Below are 21,683 nucleotides of genomic sequence, written 5' to 3'. Positions count from 1 at the left end.
AAGGACAAGAGGCAATGGGCACAAATTGAAATACAAGAAATTCTATTTAAACAAAGAAAAGATTTTTTACTATGAAGGTGATTGAACACTGGAACAGGTTGCCCAAAAAGGTTGTGGGACCTGCATCCTTGGAGATGTTTAAAATCCAACTGGACAAAGTGCTGAGCGACCTGTTCTAGTTGACGCTGCTTTGAGCAGAGGCGTTTGACTAGATGATCTGCAGAGATCCCTCAACCAAACTACCTGTACCACACAGGAGAGTGCATAGCTGGGAGGGCAGGAGGTGTGGAGTTGATTGGATATGCACGCCAAGTGCACTAATAGGCCTTAATGGCCTCGGTCATCCTCACTTAGGGCCCCTACCTCAGACCTGCTTCATCACCACACTGTTGTCTTATGGTCTGGACTCTTGGCTGGACCTGGCCATCATCTCAGAGTCTGTGCTGCTTGTCTTTCTTGAGTACTGTGGGACTGGGCCCTGACTGGTGATGCCCTTGCCCCATCAGCCGTATTATTCACCTTGGCTCCTGTCCCTTAGGGAACAGAAGACAAGAAAAAGGGATATCCAGGGGAGAAGAACTAACAGCTTTCACTTTGCTCAAATACCATGTCATTAATGCAACATTTCAGTGAGTAATGTAAACTCATTATTGTTTAAGCCTCAGAGACCTCTTCCACATAGCTTTTGCTTGGGGTGGATTTCCTAGGTGGAAGTATGTGCTTGTGTGCTGTGTGCTGCATGTGAAGTAAGCCTTGTGCAGCTGTGCCAGTTTATGGACATATGCAAAAGATGGCATCAAAGAAAAAGCTTTAGGGAAAGACCTTGTAAAAGTCTGAATTTAGTACTTGACCCATGACATAGGCACATGGAGATAAGGAATGCTAAAAGTAACGTCCCTAAATTTGTAAGGTCATGGTCCTGAGGAAAAATAGTAGAAAAAAAGCACCAGGGAAAAGCATTGTGGAAAAAATTCCCTTTATTTTTCAAATTGCAAACTATCTTTATTAACACTGAAACTCACAGCATGAAGAAAAAGCCCTCGGGAATTAACATAGTCAAACTGCCAGAATGCCACGCACACGCTCTACAGCACTGATTTCCAGTTATCTCTTTCTTCCTTGGGCACAGCAAACGACGGACATAGAATTTCAGGGCAGTTTTATTGGGCAGATCTGACTCCTGAAACAATGTGCACGTATCACATACTTAATGTCACACACGGCCTATCACCATCTTAAAATAATTTTGAAGAGATGTGTCCTAATCCAAGAGCTCCTCACGTATGTATGCGTTGGGATAGCTCTGTTTCATCCCGAATGTTGCCCAACTAATCATTAGGAATAAATCTGTTTGCAAATAGGAGAAACTCAGACAGTTTCTGCAAGTAGAAGCAGCAGGACTGCAGTAAAAACTGCATAAACTCTCAAATATCTCATAATTTAAAAAGACAGTTGATAAAATGGTTTAGTACTTTCAGCTACCCAGTTTTGAAGGCTGAATTAGTACAAGGTCAGTGTTGGGTTTGGAAGGAGTACAAACACTTTTGTATTCTTGGCTGAGCTCTCAAAGCCTGTCTCCTTGCCAAGTCCGATGCAGTGGGGATGTGGGTCCTTGGGATATGTGCAGGGAGGTCAAAGATGAAGTAGAGAATTTTCCCTATACATTGAGAAGTTCTCATTATGTCACCAGCAGGTACGACTCAAAATCAGCATGTGTTGAGCTCCTTTCTGGTAAACCTTGCTTTGGAAGACTCATTACGGGAAGGAAGTAAAACAGGCTCTGTTGTTTTAAGGATGGGATTAGTTGGGTAAATCAAGGTGGGCATCAAAGTGAATCAAATGCAGCTTTACAGAGTGAGAGTTTAGTATTGCTTTTCCTTCTTGGATTAGCAACAAAAAAAATAACTCTGAGTATATGTATGTTTGTGCACGTGCCCCTTACACATAGAGAGGCATATATACATATTTATGCACAAATTCCTGACAATGCTTTACTGTTCAGGTATTGTAAACAGATAGATAATCCCAATTATAAACTGGTTAACAACATGGGCAAACACCAGAGCTAAAATCTATCAGCTGAATTCTGAAATTCCCCATGGGAGACTGGTTTGCAGTATTTGAAAATGAGGCTTCTGCTTGCTTGTGCTCCATTAATCTCGTGTTGAAAGCAGCAAATCACAAATGGCAAGGCTTGGAGTGTACTACTTTGTGGGAACATCCGAGATCATGTTGATGCAATGTGGTATGGAGAGCCCCTTTTGTGAGATGTTTACATGTCTGCTAACAGCAACTGAAAACAGGTTAGACTCTTGCTGAGCTTTATTAAAGTATCATTAGGATCCTTCCAGATAGCTTTTAAAAATGACTGTGCTGGAAGCACCCCTTACAATATCTCTAAACCAGAAAGCACGTGCATATATTATAAAGCCAGAAGGGACCCTTATGATCATCTGGTTTGACTGTCTGTATAACCCAAGCCATAGGACTTCCCAAAATTAATTCCCATTTGAGCTGGAGTCCAATCCAACAATCTTTTCTTCCAATCCATCCATCAGTTTGCCCTTTATATACAGGAAGTCTCTTCAGGATTAGAATTCAATGCTTTCTTGAAAAGTTTGACAAATAGTCTGGAAAAAAGAAAAAAAAAGAAAAACAAGATGCTGTTCAATATGGACAAATATAAATTACTATAGGTAGGTAACAATAATCAACTGCACAAACACAGGCTGGGAAATTAGTAGCTAGGCAGCAGTTCCACTTAAAACGATGCAGGAATTATCATGTATTACCACTGGAGTGGAGTCAATGCTACCATGCTTTTATGAAAAAATAAAGCACTTTATTGGGTTTTATAAGCAGGTCTATTCTTTAGACTCATGTCAGCTGAGCTGTGTCAGTGGTAAGCTAGTGCTGTCTTAGCCCACTATAGATACAAGCTAATGCAGTGTATCTTAATACTCTTTGATTAAGATCCAGTCTTTAGATACAGTGATCTCATCAAAGTAAGAGTCTAACCTCACTAAGATTTGAGAGAAGATGAACAGACTTGAATTTGCTGTATGTAAGCATCATGGAAAGTTATCCTGATCAGCTGATGCATAGCATGCTGTTAAACTATGGTAACTTGGGTCTAAGATCTAAATTTTAATGTACATGAAATATTCTTTCCTCAGTGCTCAGCACTAATAAATCTTTAGCTGGATTGTCGTGTCAAATTTTAGTTATTCCACTTTAAGAAAGATGTAGAACAGCAAGGAAAAAGTCCAGAGGAGAGGAACATGAATGATTATTACCTGTGAGGGCATACGGGGTCTGTTTAGTCTAGAAAGGAGAAGAGCAGACATTATAATAGTATTCATACAAGATCAAAAAATGCTGCAAAGAGGAGGATAATCATTTGTTAACCTGCTCATTTGCCCCCTGCTAGAGCGGATCTCAGAATAAGCAACCTGCCTCCCACAGTCAGGAAACAGCCTTAGGGTCTGGCTAAATGGAGCTACTAGACACTTCTATTTACCCTGCCCTGTTATTCACTTCTATGTAAAAGAGATGCATTTGTCCATTTATCTCAGATTCCCAACAATTGTCCAGCCCGTAAAATAGAATACTCTGCCTACAAGATGTGGAGTATGGCAGCACCAATATATAATCCTGCAATTTCTGAGGGACCAAAAAGAGCCTCAGGATCTGGCTTTGGACATCTCAAGAAATGTGTTTTAGGAAGCTTTGTTAGTGCTGGGGAGCTAAGCAGGGGCAGTTGTGCGGTTGTGGTTGGCAAAGTTGCCTCCAGCTGATGCCTCTGAGCTCTTCCTTCCTGAGGTCCACTTAGGTGCACCTCTGAGTGTATGGCTAGGGCTTCTGGATGAAAAGGATCAGTGTGGAAAGCCAGCGTGGAGGGATTTAAGTGATATACTGGGCTTGGAATAATGAGCAGACCTCAAGTAAAAGCTGCCCAGTTCACATAATTTGGCTGTGCAACAGGAGCCTGCTTGCTGCTGTTTCTGACCTTCACCATTTCTAAAGCTACACTGAAGTAGCCCCAAAACTGTGGATTCTTTACATCTTCCTGGTTATGGAGCAAGCCCTGCTGGTGCTGTTCACTGGAGTGAGATACTGGCTGGGTTCCTGGCCATGCCAGGGAAGGGTGAGAGAGCATGGATGAAGCAGGTGCCTACTTCTTGCTTGAGCCTCAGAGATGTTTCGGATGTTGTGTGGGCTTATGTCCAAGTGTGTTAAACAGAAGCTGAGCTCCATTTGGTAGTGACTGAGAAATTTATCCTGAATTTATAAGTTGGGGGTCTGGTAAACTTGTACAAGTGCTAAGAAGTGATTTGGTACTGCCTATAAAAGATAAAAGGAGCTGCAGAAAGACAGAGATATTTGGAAGCACATTCTGGAGCAATGTGACTGAAGGGAAGTCACTTCTGAAAACAGCCAAAGATGAGCAAAGTAACAGGTTCCTTAGGAGTCTTATAATGAGGAGTGAAACTCTTTCTGAGCAAATCTGGGGTGGCAGGGATGGAGGTACCACCCAGCTGCTCAGGTGAGCAAACTGTTCTTAAACTTCGCATTTCCCCTTCTGGTTTCCCCAGGAGGAGAACAGCTTGCTAAAGAGAAATGAAGTTAACTGGTGTTTGGCAGAGCTTGGTAGAATGAAAATCTGTTTCAGAGGCTGAATGATGGATAAATTATTTAATTGTTTGCTGCTTCCACAGTCCTTTAGCAGCTTCCACTAACGGAAAGCCTGTCGACCCCTATTTGTGCTGCCAGCCAGCACAGTAAGCCCTGTCCCTGCTGTATGGTCCCACATTCCTTCAGGAGCTGGTGACTCTAGTTTCTGCAGCCAGAAGGGTTGCCGGAGGAGTAAGAAGCTCTCAGGAAGCATCATCTGCATATCTGTGCAAACACCAGGACTGTGATCAAGGAGGACACTGTGCTTCTCATAAACACTTGCCAGTGAAGAGCCAAACAGGAGTGCTGGGGCTCTCCAAAGATCTCCAAATGGCCAATGCTAAAAGCTTTATGTGCCTGGGGGAAGCCACCGGCCAAGTGAAGGCTTTGCAGCTGTATCCTGCAGGGTGGAGTCATCATGGCAACATTTTGGTGCCAGTCCACAAGTGGTGGTGCCCCCAACCTACCTTGCCACTTGGCTGTGCTCATACTTTAGCTCAGAACCGAAGGAGTTCCTAGTCCAGCTCATTCACTGAAACTTCTTTACTCGGGTCTAACTCTTGGACCCCATAAGAATGACTAAATCAGGCTTTTGTGGAATAAAACTTTCTTTGGAGTTTAATTTTCTCCTCTTTAATGCCACTCAGAAAGAGATAGGGGAGAAATGGGATCAGGGAAGACTGCATGTGGCAGAGGGGGGAGAAGAGTGTGCATCTTGACTGAGCGGCTGAAGGAACTGGGGTTGTTTAGTTTGGAGAAGAGGAGGCTGAGGGGGGAACTCATGGCCCTCTACAACTACCTGAAAGGAGGTTACAGAGAGCTAGGGATGAGCCTCTTTAGCCAAGTAATGAGTGATAAGACAAGAGGTAATGCCCTCAAGTTGCAAGGGAAGGTTTAGACTGGATATTAGGAAGCATTTCTTTACGGAACGGGTAGTCAGGCGTTGGAATGGGCTGCCCAGGGAGGTGGTGGAGTCCCCATCCCTGGAGGGGTTTAAGAGTCGGGTCAACATAGCACTGAGGGATCTGGTGTAGTTGGGATCTGTCAGTGCTGGGTTAACGGTTGGACTAGATGATCTTCAAGGTCCTTTCCAACCTAGATGATTCTGTGATTCTGTGATCTTGGAGAGTGGATCTTTCTCTGTCCTCCACTATGGACTTCTGTTTCCAGTCTTGGCTTTTTACAGCATTAATCTGCACTCTGCTGCCCGATTTCACAGTGCTGTCTCACTCCTGGGGTGCCTGTGGGTGTCGTTCTGTGGGCAAACCAGGTGGGAGAGCTGCTCTTTCTCCTCTACCACAGAATTACCAAGTTCGCAGTCCTGCGCATCCAGCTCATGCCGGGAGAGGTGCTCCACAATGCCAGCCCCCAGAGAATCCCCCAGGACGTTGGTGGTCGTTCTAAGGCGGTCCCTGAAAAATCAGAGAGAAAAATGAAATACAGCTTCTTAGTAACAGCTAAGGGGATGAAGACTATTTCAAGAAACATCTTCAGTGAAACTTTTTCTACTTTTCAAGTCACTAATAATTGACACTTCAACATTGTCAGGAGAATGACTCCCAGAGAGCCTTCCTTGGTTGATAGCCCTGAGCACAGGCTTCACATTTATTCCTGCTCTATTGTGTTCCCAGTTTCTCACTGAAAAGTTTTAGACTTGCCACAAAACAAGAGAAATGTTATTGTAGTTCTACATGGACAGTTTATTTTCCAGAGGGCTGCCAAGGCCTTTCTGCAGACTCAGATGAGCCTCCCCACATCTGTTACACTTGAATAGCATTTTGTTTTACAAAAAGTACAGAAATTCTGGTGCAAACCTATGACTTAGTGTTGCTGTTGGGCCAGATTTCCTCAGCATAGACAGTGTACACTAAGACAAGGCACCAGATTCTTTGTGCAAAATAACAAATCTAAAACACCTTTTGCAATGAGATACTCTCCACAACCACATCTGTATGTAAGAGCTGAAGCTATCACCAGTCCAGCAACCCATCATATCCTTGAACAACAGATAAGACTTTTGGTACCTGATTGAAACCAACCTTTCTGGGTAAGTACAAGAGGTAACCTGGCGTCTTAGGAGGCGGGGCTTTTTCCAGCCAGGTCTGTTCTTATGCACAGTTCACAGGAGAAGTGGAGGTGTTGGGCAAGACTCTGTTTCCAACTGCTCAGCCATGGCTGGGAGCAGACTTTGGCTGCTTTGGCTACAAATCAGCAATACAAGATACAGAAGAACAGAGGAAACACTGACAGTGTATCCCTGAGTCAGGATTTTGTTGTGTTTGAGAAGACTAAGAGAGTGAGGACTGTGCACAAATGCATTCTTCAATCTAGTTCCTAAGAGCACTCCTGTGAAATCTCTCGTCCCAAGGTTTAAAAGGGAAAGAAAGCTGAAATGGAGCAATGTAGCTGACTAGCTGCACCCATCTAAACACTCCTCAACTTTGAACAGCCCCGTTTCAATCCACTTCCCATGTTTGGTAGCGCAGAACCACTACTCTGCAGTGTGAATTTGCTTATTATCGGCACAACCTGTCCCTGTCAGTCTGGAGATAGTTTCTGGTCGTTTTTAAGATAAAGCAAACGTTCTGCTTGGTGACCAGGTTTATCTGCAAGTGACCTCTGGTGCCTTGGGTCACTGACGTACACGGTGAAGACTCCAGCGTGGGCAGAGAGGGCTACTGTCCAAAGGTCTCATGGATAAAGGTGTGTTTTAAGCTTAATGATAGAGATTACTGAGACTGTTCTTAGCAGAGACATTTGGGAATAGAAACAAACTCTGTAAGCACTGGCAGGGAGCGCACAGCAGTGCATGCTGCTGAGCAGAGAACTTACAGAAACCAGTCCACAGCGATGATCAGCGTAATGTCTTCAGTAGGCAGCCCCACTGATGTCAACACTATAACCATTGTCACCAGTCCTGCCTGGGGAATACCTGCAGCTCCAATGCTGGCTGCCGTGGCAGTGATGCTGGAAGGAACAGGAAAGCAACAGCTATCAGCAAAGGAAGAAAAGAGGTAGTCGCATTTGCAAAAATCACAGAATCATCTAGGCTGGAAAAGACCTTGAAGATCATGTAGTCCAACCATAAAATGTCAGGAAGCCGCTCAAACTCATCACCTACAAAACACCTTGGCCGCCTTTCTGCCCTGGTTATCGAGCAGGATGGTGACACGTGGGACATCAACACAGCACCCAGGCACCCGTCCATAACAGGCTGCACACTGCAGCTCTAGCTAAGGGTGGCCCAGACCTGGAAATGCAATAAGGGCTCAAGTGGAGCCTCAGAGACGTGGTGCCCAAATCATATGTGCCTCTACACCTGAAGGTATAGTACACCCTTCTTTTCCATACTTTTTTTCCTCATTGTATCTTGTGTTGGGTTTGTGTGTGTGGTGGTGGTTTTGATAGAGGGGGAGGGGCTACTGCAGTGGCCCCTGTGAGAAGCTTCTTGAGCTCCCACCCGGCTCCAAGTCAGACCCACCTCTGGCCAAGGCTGAGCTAAGTAGTGACGGTGGCTGCACCTCTGTGATAACGTATTTATGAAGGGAAATCTGGGAGGAGGAGTGGGAATTGCGAGGAGGAGTTGTGAGGGAGACACCTCTGCAGCCACCGAGGTCAGTGGAAGGAAGGAGGAGGTGGCGGGGGGGAGGTGGGCTGGAGCAGAGACCCCCCTCAGCCCGTGGGGAGAGGACAGGCTGTCCCTGCGCCCATGAAGGGCACCGGGGGAGCAGATGCCGACCTGCAGCCCGGGGAGGACCCCACGGCGGAGCAGGGGCTGTGCCTGGAGGAGGCCGGGACGCTGAGAGCAGCCCCCGCTGTTGTAGTTCAGCACGGGCAGGACTGCGACACATGGGAGGGACCCACGCTGGAGCAGTTTGGGAAGAGCTGCACCCCATGGGAAGGTCTCATGTCAGAGAAAGTTCCTGGAGGACTGTTTCCCGTGAGAGGGGCCCCACGCTGGCACAGGGGAAGAGTGCGAGGAGTCCTGCCCCTGAGGAGGAAGGAGCAGCAGAAACAAGGGGTGATGAACTGACCACAACCCCCATCCCCATCCCCATCCCCCTGCGCTGCTGCAGGTGAGGAGGGAGAGAAATCGGCAGCAAAGCTGAGCCCAGGAAGAAGGGAGGGGTGGGAGAAGGTGTTTTGAAGATGTGGTTGTATTTCTCACTGTCCTACTCTGATTGACTGTAGAATTAAGTGGTGGTGGTGTTTAAATTAAACTGACGTTCTTTTTCTTCCCTTAACGAATCTGTCTTTTGCCCATAACCATAATGGGCGGAGTAATCCCTCCCAATCCTTGTCTCGATTCCTGAGCCTTGTGTTGTATTTTCTCCTCCCCATTCCTGAGGGGGAAGGAGTGAGTGAGCAGCTGCGTGGTGCTCAGTTGCCCACAACAATCTCCTGAGCAAAAGAGGAACCTGACCACACATCAGATAAGCCAACAGAACTGAAGCCCTTCCTGTAGTCCCAAAACGCTTTCAAAAGTCACCTTATTGTGATGATCTGCCCGAAGTCAAGTTCATAGTTGTTGACTTGTGCAATGAAGATGGCTGCAAGGGCCTCGTACAGCGCAGTGCCATCCATGTTAATTGTAGCTCCCACAGGCAGAACAAACCTCGTGATGCGCCTGTCCACACCATTGTTTTCTTCCAGGCACCTGAAGGTGATGGGCAGAGTCGCTGAGCTGAAAGGAATTTACAAAACAACATGAATTGGGTATATGCTGACTATGGAAGAGGGACTAAGCCTCTGCCTGGTTGATGACCTTACCCACCTGCTTTTTCACCCTGCCATGTGAGCCAGAGGCCAGAAGCTGCTAGGAGAAAGAACAGTCTAAGCAAGGCTTCCTCAGATATGGTGCACGCTGCAGTTGCACATTCAGACATGGCTTTCCTCAGGGGCTGGGACAAAGGCTGTGTAACCCTGAGGCTGGTGATGCTGGTATAACACCAAAAGAAGGTGATGCTGGAGGATTCAGGGTACATCAAAACTCCTTTCCCAGCTATTAAAAAAAATGTAGCCCTTTGTCATCCCCCTCAGCACATAAGACAAGAATGACCCATGTGTGAGAATATATCTTGCAGAGATGGCTGAGAATTGTTTCTGAAAGAGAACATGAGCAGGAATAATGCTGTGTGTTTCAGAGTGAGGATGCATGTGGGAGAGACTGTTATGTGCTTGCCAGGAAAGGCATATAGCAAGAAACACAGCACTTGTGAAACAACAGCTACCTACAGTCCCTTGCTTTGGCTCTGTTGCATGGCAGTGTGAGTCACTGAACATTCAGGTGTTGATGCCTCTGGCTGGGCCTCCAGTGAGTTTAATGCCAGCTGCATACAGTATGTGTGCCCAGGAGAGAGAAATGTGCAAACGTGTGCGAGTACATGCGTGTGAGAGGTGTGTGCACGGGGAATAATGCTGCTGTTCCATGGGATTTGATATTTGTCCTGGTTAGGGCTCCTGAGCAGGGGAGCGGGAATCTTTCCACTCTCAAATGAGCTTGGCTGGACCAGTGTAAAAAGCGGCTACTGCTAGAAATTGTGAGACCACAGTGCTGCACTGAGGGCAATGGAGTGCTGAGAAGCAGCCCCGGAGTATCCACACCAGCCCCAACCCTACTCCTACGTAGCCATCGTACCTTGAGGAGGTGCCCAGGGCTGTGATGAGGGCCTGCAGAAGCCCTGCAATGAATACCCAGGGGTTTCTGTGAGTGACGATGAAGTAGAGCAGTGGCAGGATGCAGAGGGCATGAATGAGGAGTCCAACGATGACGGTGAGCGTGTACATCCCCAGCTGGCCTCCCATCACTGCTAGGTCATCCATCTCCAGGATTTTGCCAGCAATTAAAAACATGATCCCAACTGGAGCATACCTGTGGCAGAAACACAAGGCTGATGCTCAGAACTGGCACCCACACTTTCACACCAGCTTTTATGCATGCTGTCTGGACAAATCCCCAATAAGCCAGCACACCAGAAGTGCTCATTGAGTCTAATCTTTGGATGATACTGCTGGCTTATTTTCTGGAAACCTGGAGAGAGCTGGGACTTGTTCACCACATGGTCAAGAAACAGCTCTTGTTGCACTGTCGGGGACTCCAGCACTCTGTTGTGTGCACAGCTTGGGTACTGGTGGAGGTTTCTTCCTCCTTCTGAGTTCCCTATATGTTTCCACAACACCCCTTGTAGAATTGATAGGGGAGGTTGTGAAGGGGAATCTTTGGGGTCCCTCCCTTTCCTAACGGAGCTTGGGCTGAGAGTATATTTTTTTTACTGAGAGGCACAGGGAAGTACAGAAGAAACAGGGAATGAGGGTGTAAAAGCAATAGTGTCCTATAGGCTCTGGGATATCAGCCTTGCTATCTTCAGACATTTAGGGAATAGAAGATACAGGGAATCCATATCTGGTGTAGCAAGGACTGGGCACACCAACACCTGTGAAAGCAGCCATGGTTTATATAAAAACCCATTTTGAGGGACACTGCTATCGTTTCTTTATGGCTTTTTTCCCCCTCTATAACAATGCATCTCATGAGCCGCAGTGAGGCTCCACAGGATGGAAGCCATAACACAGACATGGAAAATATTATGGGCACTGAACTAAACATGGACAAATAACTGGAGCAAAGAAAATCCCAGCTCCACGGCCACACCTCTAAGGGCTGGCCCTCTACAGCTCAAGAGCTTACATGCAGTTCATGCACAAGGCTCAGAGGTCCACATGCCAAACTCCAACTTAGCCTGGGAGGTTTGGAAAAGTTTCAGGAAAGGATTTCACAAATATTTCATTTCCTCTGACCTTCCTCTTAGAAGACATCCTTGGCTGCAGCTAGTGACCAGATCTCCCCAGGAAAAACAAGCTCCTGGGAGATGCTCTGCAGACTGTGGCTTCAGGAAGGAGTGCTGGGCTGCAGCTGGCAGTCCTGCCTCCTATACCAGCAGGATTTTGTAAGTCAGGAGGTCTCTGCAGACACTACCTACTGCATGTGCACAGGCACTTTCTGAGTGTAACCAGTGTTCCACACATCAACACCCTGCCTTCTTCCACTCTAAGGGGGACCTGAAGGAGGGGGTGTTGAAAGCACCTTGAAATTGTCTCTGGGAGTAGTGTGCAGGTCTACTTGTTCCACTGTGCTCGTGCTCTCCCTTCTGTGCCCTCGGGCAACTCTTACCTCTTCTTAGGAAAGCAAAGCCCCAAGTTCTGGCTCATCTGTGGAGAAAAAGATCCTAGAGGGGCTGGGGCTCCCCAATGCTCTGCTATGAGCTGAGGGTTGTTCTTCCCCTTTGTGTCTTTCTGTGTAAGGCCTGTCCCCCTGTGCTCAGGATATTGCTCTGAGATACAAGACTGTGACTAGAAGACCAGGGAAAGGAAGCAGGAGTGATCTGAAATGGGAGAGTGTGTGGGACTGACAGACCCCTTCCCTGTCGGACATTTCCATGTATTCTGCCAGCCCCGCATCTCTCCTGACTCACGGTACCTACCACAAACTGCTATTTAGACCTTGAGCCCTAGATGGGTAAAGAGCTTAAAGTAACAAGATTTGGTAAAATGCTGCCTTCTGGAGAATCACCTCAGCAATGCCTTGCTTATCTGGACCATGTAGCACAGGCAGCCTTACACAGAAGGCAACAAGCTGCTGAGCTCTAGAGGAGTCAGGATCTGGGAGACCTCAAACTGAAAGGCAGTAACATTGAGTTGACCTTGTCAACCAAGCTCAGCTCTCAGAGCTAACGCATACAGGTGCCACCCTGGGTAGCAGGAAAGTGGCAATAGGTTATTGTGATTCATAGCTAAGTCAGACTTCTGGAACATAGCTGGAAGGAAAGCTTTTGGTGGGAAAGCCTCACACCCTACCCCTGTTGGTAAGGCTAAGAGATCTTCCACTCCAGCTCTCTGGTCTTCCAAGGATGTTTCCAGCAGCCTCAAGGAAAGCAAGTCGTGGTGTACCTGATATTTCTAAGGTAAAAACAAAAAACAGGAAATGAAATGTGAACAAATATCCCATCCAGACTTTTCCCTTCAGCCTGATGGAGCCAAAGGAGAGCTATGCCCATCTGCTTTTCCTGTGCATGTCATCCTTAAAGCTACCCCACTTCTCGTCAGGTCAGCGGAAACTGCACCTGCAGACCTCCTGCTCCAACCGGCCGTGCTCCTCACCAGATGATAATGGCCACCAGCCTCATGATGGCTTCGTTGAGGCAGTTAAAGAACTCCCGCAGGGCCCGTCCCTTCTGCTTCATGCTGCCGATCACCAAACCGAAGCACATGGAGAACACTACCAGCCCCAGCGCGTTCACCCCATTGGCTGAGCCCGGGATGGGAATGACTTCTTCAAAGGTCAGCACCTCGGAGACGGTCCCCAGGGCATGAGTGATGTTCTCCAGGATGCCAGTGAAGTTCTCAGGCACAGGGATCTGAGTGGTGGTCACACCTGCTGTGACATTGCTGCTGTGGAGGATGGTTCTGGTGAAGACCCTGGTGCTGTACTGCGTCTTGTACTGAAAAGACACAGATTATCAGATGCACTCACAGACCCTGGTTCAGGAGCTCAGGACAACATGCTAGGCTCTTGCATCCCTTCCTACAGAGAGTACTGCAAGTTCCTGATGACCGATGTGGGAAACTTTGCCTGTTCTCAAGCTCCCTAGCTTAGTGATTTCATCAAAAAGTTCATAGAGATGAAGGTCAAAAGAGACCACTGAAGCATCTCATATCCCTAGGACCTAGATATTCTGGCTTCTCTGATAACCCTTCATGCTGCTTCCAAGGGCACTTAGCCCCACAGAAGAGACAAATTCTTGGTGAATTTCACTGCCAGTCCAAGCCTGCTACCTGAGATCACACAAACCCTTCCTGACTCTGAGTGTGGGATGGGACAGAGGTCGAAGTCCCCATCTACAGACAGCTTGAAAAGCTTGCATGGGGGGATGCTATAACGCAGGCTAATGACTGAAAATCCTCCTGGAGCAGTCAGACTTGGGGAAGTGTGAGGGCAGTATAAAGAAATTGCTATTCCATCCCTCAGAGAAGTAGGTTGGACAATGGTCTGGGGCACAGGGCACAAAGGGAAGTGATAGGCCAGGTGGGATTTCATACCTGTTTGAAGCAGGCTTCTACCAGGTTGGGCGGGAACATATTTCTGCAGTAGATAAAACAAGGAAAGAGTTATTGTCCTGTTTGACTAGCAAGAAAACATGGGCTTCTCGGCCAACGCCTCTGTCCTGGAGCAGTGTCAGGTCACAACTCTCACAATGCCAGGTAAGGCTACAGAGCAGATGGGCCCTTTCTGATCGACAGAAGATGGGAATATGCTGATCCAGAGCCAGGCACACTCCTGCATCTTTTCAGAAATCTGCTGCATCTTTTCAGACTCCGGAAGGTTGTATTTCAGGTATGTGGAAAGAGACTACAGACATATAGTGCTGGGATATGGGTCCATTGTAAAAGCATCATCAAACCCAACTGAACCTTGAAACAAGACCATATTACAATTTTTAATATTCTGCCTTGCTCTCAGCCTCATCTCTACATCTGTCATTTGAGCTCTGTTATATTGTACCTCAGAAACATAGCTTCATACCACGAGATAGTACAGCTTTGCAAATCACTGTGTAAGGTCACAGCAAGGGAGGGAAAGACAATATCTTGGGAACCACCTCCTCAATTTCCTTAGCTCAGGGAAGACAGATATTTGGAGAAGCCTTTGCTGGGTGAATTTCTGAAGGGCATGCAGTCAATTATAGTTTTTATTACTTGTTTTGCTGAGCATGCCTTGGCCTCTTGCATTAATACCTCTAACAGAAGGGCTGGACTCCAGAGCTCCAAGACAAGCACTTGATCTCAGAGTGGCAAAGGCAGTTAGCTAGACTGAGCTAGAAGTAGTAGGCTTGGCAAGTGTGTATACCTAAAGCTGTGACACTTCAAAAGGACTTTCCATGGAGGAATGTAATCTCACTGATATGGTCTCAACATGACACTGTCTTGCTCACCTACCTCACCAAGTCCATGAAGGCATCTGTGGTCTGCACCTGCTCAATTCTGCCTTCCCGGTGAAGCTTGTCCTTAGATCCTTTTCCTGGGTGGATGATGATCACCATGAGTATGCCAATGAAGACTGCTATGATTGTGGTCACCATGTAGTAGACGACAGCCCGCATCCCCATCTTCCCTGAGGCTCTACCATCCAGTGAGGCCATTCCTGGGGAGAGAGAGACAAGGTGAAAATGTTTATTGTCTTAGAGGGAAGGGGGAAATCCGAGGAAGATTCAAAGTGTGGAGGGCACATGTGTGAGTTGGATGGGGAGCTGGGGTCTCTAGGAAGCACAGTATACAAGGGGCAGACTTTGGAACTCCAGGGTGATGTTGATATGGGAGAATGTGGCTTGTGGTTATGAAGAAGCATAGCACTGGTGGGTCTTAGGCTGTATTTGGGAATACAGCAATTTCCTCCTAAAGCTCTCAGAAGGGAAATAATTCCCTCCCAGTACGCTGGGCCTTTAAGTCCCTAATGATGGGATGTTTCAGCAGGTGGAATGCCTTGCAGTCCCTTCTGCTGCCTGGAAGCTTGGCTGGCTGGCATGTCTTCTATGAGGACCTGAATGAAGGAAGCTCTCCAGCCAGTGATCAACTCCAGCTCTTTCAGACTGACATGAATGAACCTTCCCTGGGCTGGAGGAAACCTGACGCTGACTTGGGCAAAAAACTTGTTGATGTTTGAGGTTATGTAGGATGAAATCCTTGTTAGTGCTCAAGTGTTGGGCCTTGGAAACACGACATTGTGTCCTCCCCAGTCTTCTGAGAGAGCACAAGGCCTTCTGCTTCTCTTTCCCGCTACTGAGCAAGCAGGGGTATGAGTGTGAATCGTGTTCACTACAGCTGTAGGTTCAGGCTTGTCACTATTAGCCAAGCTAATCCAAGCACCTCCAGCTGGGGCAAAAAAGGGTACTCCAACAACAGCTAGCATCTGTCTGCTGGTTATTGCCTTGGCTGAAAGCAGCAGAAAGCACTTCTCACCTGTAATCAAGCTAGAGACAATGAGAGGAAGAACCAACATCTGGAGCATACGCATCAGCAGCTCGCCGGGGAAGGAGAAATACTTGATCTGGCGATAGGTCAGCTGGTAGGGCCGGAGGGAAAACGCCAGGATGATCCCTGTGGACCAGCAAGGGATGAGAATGGAAATGGGACAATGTGATCCAGTGGTCTGTCCCTCAGTCCTACAGCGTGGCTTTTCTCTTTCTGATCTCCTTTCACCTCCTTCTCTCCCCAGAGGAGCAAATGCTCTTTCTGTTTCTAAAAGGCTGTGATCCAGTTTTTACTGCATGCTCTCTCTCTCCCTCTGACATATTTATATGCACAGGAGCCTTGTGCTAAACCACAGGTCTCCTTGTTGCTGTCTGCTGCTCCTCTGGGGTTCTGTTCCCAGGAAGGTCATGAACACAAAAATGCTGTGACCAGGGAGATGATCTCCCAGCCTAACCTAAGTGTGACTACACAGTTCAGAGACTTTGTCCACCCACCTCTTGAAGCTGAGTTCAGCCATTGAGTTAGAGACATATGATCTGGATCAAAAGCTAGGGACAATCGACTGTCTGCTGGGCAGATTTAGTGTCACAGCCCTTCACATCAGTTCCCCTTTCTGGTCCTGGCTAAAGCCATGGGATGAATCTGAAGAGCCCCTGTGCCTGTAGCTGCACTCACAAGAAGCCTCTGAACAAATCTGGATGATTTTTTATGAGCATTGGTAGAGCTGAATCATCAAACCCCTTCTGTTGTAGACTGTTCCTAAGCTGCAGCCAGAAAGGATCAACAAGGGCTCCCTCACACACACTCTCTGCAAGGTCTGTTCTTGCACACAAAGGTACTCCTGATGTGGACGGCAGTTCGAGCTGTCAGCTCATCAGCTTCACCTCCACAGACAAATTGTTATGATAAAATAAAACCTTTGTAGAATAAACAAACTTTTCCCCGCATTTATAAATGGTTCCCAGTGTTGCCACCAGCTCCATACCTAGCAAGACTGCAGCGATGGTGAAGAGGACGAAGGCATTTCTCCTGAAGAAGCTTTTCGCGCTGTCAGCAGTGATGCTGTTCATCCGCTTCTTGGCCCGCGCCGCCCGCTTCTGCACCGCCTGCCGCAAGCGCTGGACCCGGCCCTCGGCGCTGAGCCGCTTGGCTGCGTCCTCGTTGAGGAACAGGCTGTTGACGTGGCTCTGCTCGCCCATGGTCAGCACGGCTGCTCAGTCCCGAGGCACGGCTCTGCCTACGCTGGGCAGGGAGAAGCACAGGTGGGAAGGCGTAAGCTGCCGCACCCGACACCTTGCCTTCGCTTTTAGGTCATTTCCCTGGAGCCCTGAGCAGGTTTATTTAGAGTTGATTAATGAGCTCCTCTGCAAGGAGCAGACCCCGGGACAAAGCATCTGAAGTGCTACCAGGGTCTTGTCGCGACTGCTCTGGTGTCTCTGGAGAAGCTCTGGCCTCGGTAGCACCCAGCCTGCACTGAGTGGTGACTTGGGCAGCCAGAAAGGGCTCCACAGCCACCCAGGCTTGTGCTCAGGAGTTTTATCAGTTTGGACAGGAATGAATTTTTATCACCTCTCAATAAAATCAGTTCCTTTATACAAATTGTTCCAAATAAGACCAAGCAGCCAACAACATTTCTGACATACGTCCTAGATGGACAGACCCTGAACAAAACAGCTTTCCCCATGACATTGAGTGTCACCAGCTGTTTCCATAGAAAGGAACATAATCCCTTTGCCTTTGTGGAGCCTGAGGATGATGCTTTAATGACTTTTGTTTGAAGCACAACAGGATTTTCAAGTAACATCTCTCATCAGACTCCACTGATGGGTTTAACCTGCTGTCCTGTCTTTACAAATACTAAGATCAAGATCAAGCCTACTCCAAAGAGGTAAATAAAGAACCAGTTCTCCCCCATTGCCTACTGACTGCTACAGCAGCCTACTGTTCTTCAACTGTTTATTTTTTACGATTATTCCCATATTCCTCTGAACAAAGAACAAGGGGGCTACACAAGCATACCAGCCCACTCCGGAGCGCTAGAAGGCACCAGCAAACCAACAGTTCTTATCATGAGGAAGATCATTGTCTGACCATGCAGGTGCCATTTTCTTACTGTCACTGTGCCTTGACAGATACAAGGTCTGAAAATGATTCTTTGTCCCAGGAGTTTGCAAAGATGAAACCAAAGAAGAACAAAGTCACTTTAGCACAGCAGCAGGTGCTGAAAGACCTTTCTTTGGTGTTGCAAGTGAAATAAGAGCTACTCCCTTTGCAATCCTAAATTGAAGTCAAAAAACCCGTCACAACTGGGATGACATTCTCTATAAAATACACATCCAGTGTCTGCCATTCAGACCCAGATAAATGCCTCTCATGAATTGGAGGTATCGTCTTAAAGAGGAGCTGGTTCAGGGGACAGCACTGCAAGGTCATTTCCAACAGGCAGATGAAGGAAAACCTCCATTCTGATAGAAGATTCATCCTCACAGGTGCTAAAGCCTTCATGAGGTTCAGAGCAGTGGAGAGACACCTGAGGTGGCCATGCCAAGTCAATCTAAGCCCTCCCAAGGCTCTGCTGTGTGAAGGCCACTGGGCTTTTGCTGCAGGAGCCTTGCTGTGCTGCTGTGGCTACCCAAGCTTTTGGATCAGCAAACAGCATTCTGTGGATTCCAGCTTGATCCCACTTTCCCTTTCTTATTACACCACCCTGCTTTTACCTGCTGATGGAACAAATATACATCAGACTGGGTGAAAACTTTGCCTATCTTCCTCCTTTTTACTGCCAGCCCTCCTACTTCTCACAGCTACACATGAAGGAAAGAAACTGCCAAGTATGTGTTCCTTCAGCTCACTGACACTGTGCCTCTTGAACTCCGCAGTAGGTTAAGAAACTATGGATTCAATCCCCTGTGCCCCAGAATAGACTTGTATTATTGATTTAGTAGCCTCCTAGATAGAGGGTTGGGCAAACAAAATTATTAGCTGTCAGGTTCCAGTGAGCCAGGACTTTCACACATCTTGTATCCTCCTGTCTTGCCGGTTACTGGCATCACTGGCCAGTACAGGACACTACAAGGAAGAGGACACCTCTCAGATCTCACCCTTTTCTATCACAGATTCACTGAATTATCCCTTTTGTGGTCCATTTAATCTTCTTCTGTCTGCAGGATTTCCAGAAGTCTGTCCCAGAGCTTACTGTCCTTATGGTGGGAAAAGTAATTGCCTGCACTGTCAGCAACTGAAGGGATAGAATAGAACAGGCTCTTTCAGTTGGAAGGGACGTACAACAATCATCTAGTCCAATGGCCTGACCACTTAAGGGCTGATGAAGTTAAAGCATTAAGGGCATTGTCCAAATGCCTCTTAAATCCTGACAGGCCTGGGGCATCGACCACCCCTCTAGGAAGCCTGTTTCAGTGTTTGACCACCCTCTCGGTAAAGAAATGCTCCCTGATGTCAAATCTGAACCTCCCCTGGTGCAGCTTTGAACATTCCCATGCATCCTATCACTAAACCCCAGGAAGAAGAGGTCAGCACCTCTCTCTTCACATCGCCTCAGGAAGCTGCAGAGAGCAATGAGTTCGCCCCTCAGCCTCCTTTTCTCCAAACAAGACAAGCCCCAAGTCCTTAGCCGCTTCTCATAGGACATTCATTCCAGCCCTGTCTCCAGCTTGGTTGCCCTCCTCTGGACACATTCAAGAACCTTCACATCCTTCTTAAATTGTGGGGCCCAGAACTGCACACAGCGCCCCTGGCGATGCCACGCCAACACTAAATACAGCAGGGCAATCCCCTCTCTTGTCTGGCTGGTCATGCTGTGTTTGATGTACCCTGGGATGTGTTTTGCCCTCTTGGCTGCCAGGGCACGCAGCTGGCTCCTACTGAGCTGCTGCCCACCAGTAACCCCAAACCCCTTGCTGCAGGGCTGCTCTCCAGCCACTCCTCTCCCAGTTTAGACTTGTGCCCAGCATTACTCCGTGCTAGGTTCAGAATCCAGCATTTGTTCTTGTTAAATTTCATCCCATTAGTCATTGCTCAATGCTCCAATCTATCTAGATCCCTCTGCAAGGCCTTTTGTCCCTCAAGAGAGTCAGCAGCACCTCCCAGTTTGGTATCATCGACACACTTGCTAACGGCACATTCAACTCCTGCATCCAGATTGTTGATAAATATATCCATCAGGACTGGCCCTAGAATTGCACCCTGCGGAACGCCGCTGGTGACCGGTCACCAGCCAGGTGTAGCCCCATTCACTACAACCCTTTGAGCTCTGCCCTGCAGCCCATTCTTCACCCAGGGCTCATGAACCTGCTCACCCCACGGTTGGACAAATCATCTGGAAGAATGCTGTGAGGGACAGTATTGAAAGCTTTACTAAAATCCAGAAAAACTACATCCACTGCTTCATCCACTGGGTGGGTGACCTTATCACAGAAGGATATCAGATTAGTTAAACAGACTTTCCCTTTGACGATTGCATTATTATTTAAATGTCTTTCAATAGTAACCGGTATAATCTTCTCCATAATTTTTGCAGGAACTGAGGTCAGACCCAGAGGTCTGTAGTCCCCTGGGTCTTCTCTCGCGCCCTTTTATAAGATTGGAATAACATTGGCTAGCTTCTAGTCAGCAGGGATGCAGTGCAACTTCCTGCAGCAGAACGGATCACCACCGAAGGCAATCGCTTCGAAAATCAGAACCACCAAAGAAAGTTTCAAACCCCAAAGATTCTCTTTCTTACTCCCAATCGCTCTTGATTGAACAACCCAACACACCTTGGTAAGGTGACGTGCTACCTCACGTTGGCATGCAAAGCTCCCATCTCTTTAGTGCAGTGAAACCAATCACCCTGACGCTCTGAAATCACCCAGCACAGGTTTGCTACACACAAACCAGGCTTCCCATTTGCTGTGGTGACCTGAGGAGACCCATGTTGAACCAGGAGTATGGAAACGCAGACTCACCTCTCCTCCAAACCTTGCCTTTCTTAGGACCATACCCCAGCAATGGCGTGGATTCCTGTACAGGGAGGGTGGGAGCAGAACCCACACATATAAAGGGACTCACCTGCTCTTTCCTCCGGATGTCTCCCCATCCACGTGCACTGGAAAATGTATTTTTGTGCAAACAAAATGAAGTTTCTATTTTGATACAGGAAAGTTCAGGATTAGTCATTAGATCCCATATTCCACCATATGCTCAGCAGCCTTCTCAGAGCAAAACTTACTGCACAGAAGGAACTCACCAGCAGAACTTGCTGCTGTGATGTCCCCACCCTCTTGCTGACTTGCTCCCTTTCTCCATCTGCATATTTTGCAATACAGCAGCTCCCTCCATAGCACATTCCCTCCATATCACTGGCCTGAAATTGTGTAAATATTCTCTATTGCATCAGCTGAAAGTTCTCAGACTGCTGCAGTAAGTCATCAAAATACTCTTGCAGATTAATGGTCTGTCAATGGCTTGGATTTTCCTTCTCATGAGGAAGAAGGTGGATTTGCTCTCTTGGGGAAGGTTCTCCTATTCATGGCTGCTTCTCCAGGCTCCACTCTGCCAGAAACACTGAGATATTTGAGAGAGCATTTTTGTAGGTAATTTCGAGGCTAGACCAGGATGCACAGGATATTTTGCAAGAAAGTTCAGTGTTGCGAAACTAATGCCTAGTTCCTAGCAATGAGTGGAATTTTGGCTATTTTAGGGACATCAGTCAGAAGATGGTGAAAGTAAAAATGGGGAAGGAAGACTTCTGCACTGTGTTTTTTCATGCTCTTTGCAGAGTTTTGTGTGGTTATCTTCCCATCTACCCAGGGAGAAGATTTCCAGCAGTGGGGGAGGAGGGGAATAGTCCTTAAGGACCTATAAAGAGCTAGAAAATAGGAAATCTCTGAATCAGCTGAGATGCACTGTACGTTGAGGAGCACCCCTCCTCTTTATGCTTTGTCTCTGCTAAAGCAGCCAACATCAGAAAAGCTGAAACCATCCAC

The 21,683-nt window shown here is 47.4% G+C and overlaps 1 protein-coding gene across 5 annotated transcripts in view; it reads right to left on the bottom strand.

Moving 5' to 3' along the window:
- Positions 1-959: 959 nt before the first annotated feature.
- Positions 960-21,683, bottom strand: part of SLC1A6 (solute carrier family 1 member 6) — a 35,815-nt gene continuing 15,091 nt past the window's right edge. Inside the window, exons 3-13 of one of the 5 annotated variants that reach the window (XM_074851478.1) lie at positions 16,685-16,941; positions 15,688-15,825; positions 14,668-14,872; positions 13,771-13,813; positions 12,832-13,172; positions 10,313-10,546; positions 9,164-9,358; positions 7,507-7,641; positions 5,983-6,086; positions 3,297-3,324; positions 960-2,630 (exon numbers count right to left, since the gene is read on the bottom strand). In XM_074851478.1, the coding sequence (XP_074707579.1) occupies positions 3,320-3,324; positions 5,983-6,086; positions 7,507-7,641; positions 9,164-9,358; positions 10,313-10,546; positions 12,832-13,172; positions 13,771-13,813; positions 14,668-14,872; positions 15,688-15,825; positions 16,685-16,898 (1,614 nt within the window). In that variant the 5' untranslated portion in view covers positions 16,899-16,941 and the 3' untranslated portion in view covers positions 960-2,630; positions 3,297-3,319. Of the gene's footprint in view, positions 2,631-3,296; positions 3,325-5,099; positions 6,087-7,506; positions 7,642-9,163; positions 9,359-10,312; positions 10,547-12,831; positions 13,173-13,770; positions 13,814-14,667; positions 14,873-15,687; positions 15,826-16,684; positions 16,942-20,766; positions 20,906-21,683 lie in introns of those variants that run through there. The other 4 variants (XM_074851477.1, XM_074851476.1, XM_074851475.1 and 1 more) reach the window with 4 other exon arrangements.

Source organism: Strix uralensis, chromosome 27 (assembly GCF_047716275.1).
Source record: "Strix uralensis isolate ZFMK-TIS-50842 chromosome 27, bStrUra1, whole genome shotgun sequence".
Classification (NCBI taxonomy): domain Eukaryota; kingdom Metazoa; phylum Chordata; class Aves; order Strigiformes; family Strigidae; genus Strix; species Strix uralensis.
The sequence above is the reverse complement of the archived record's forward strand: the minus strand, read 5'-3'. Positions and strand labels throughout refer to the sequence as shown.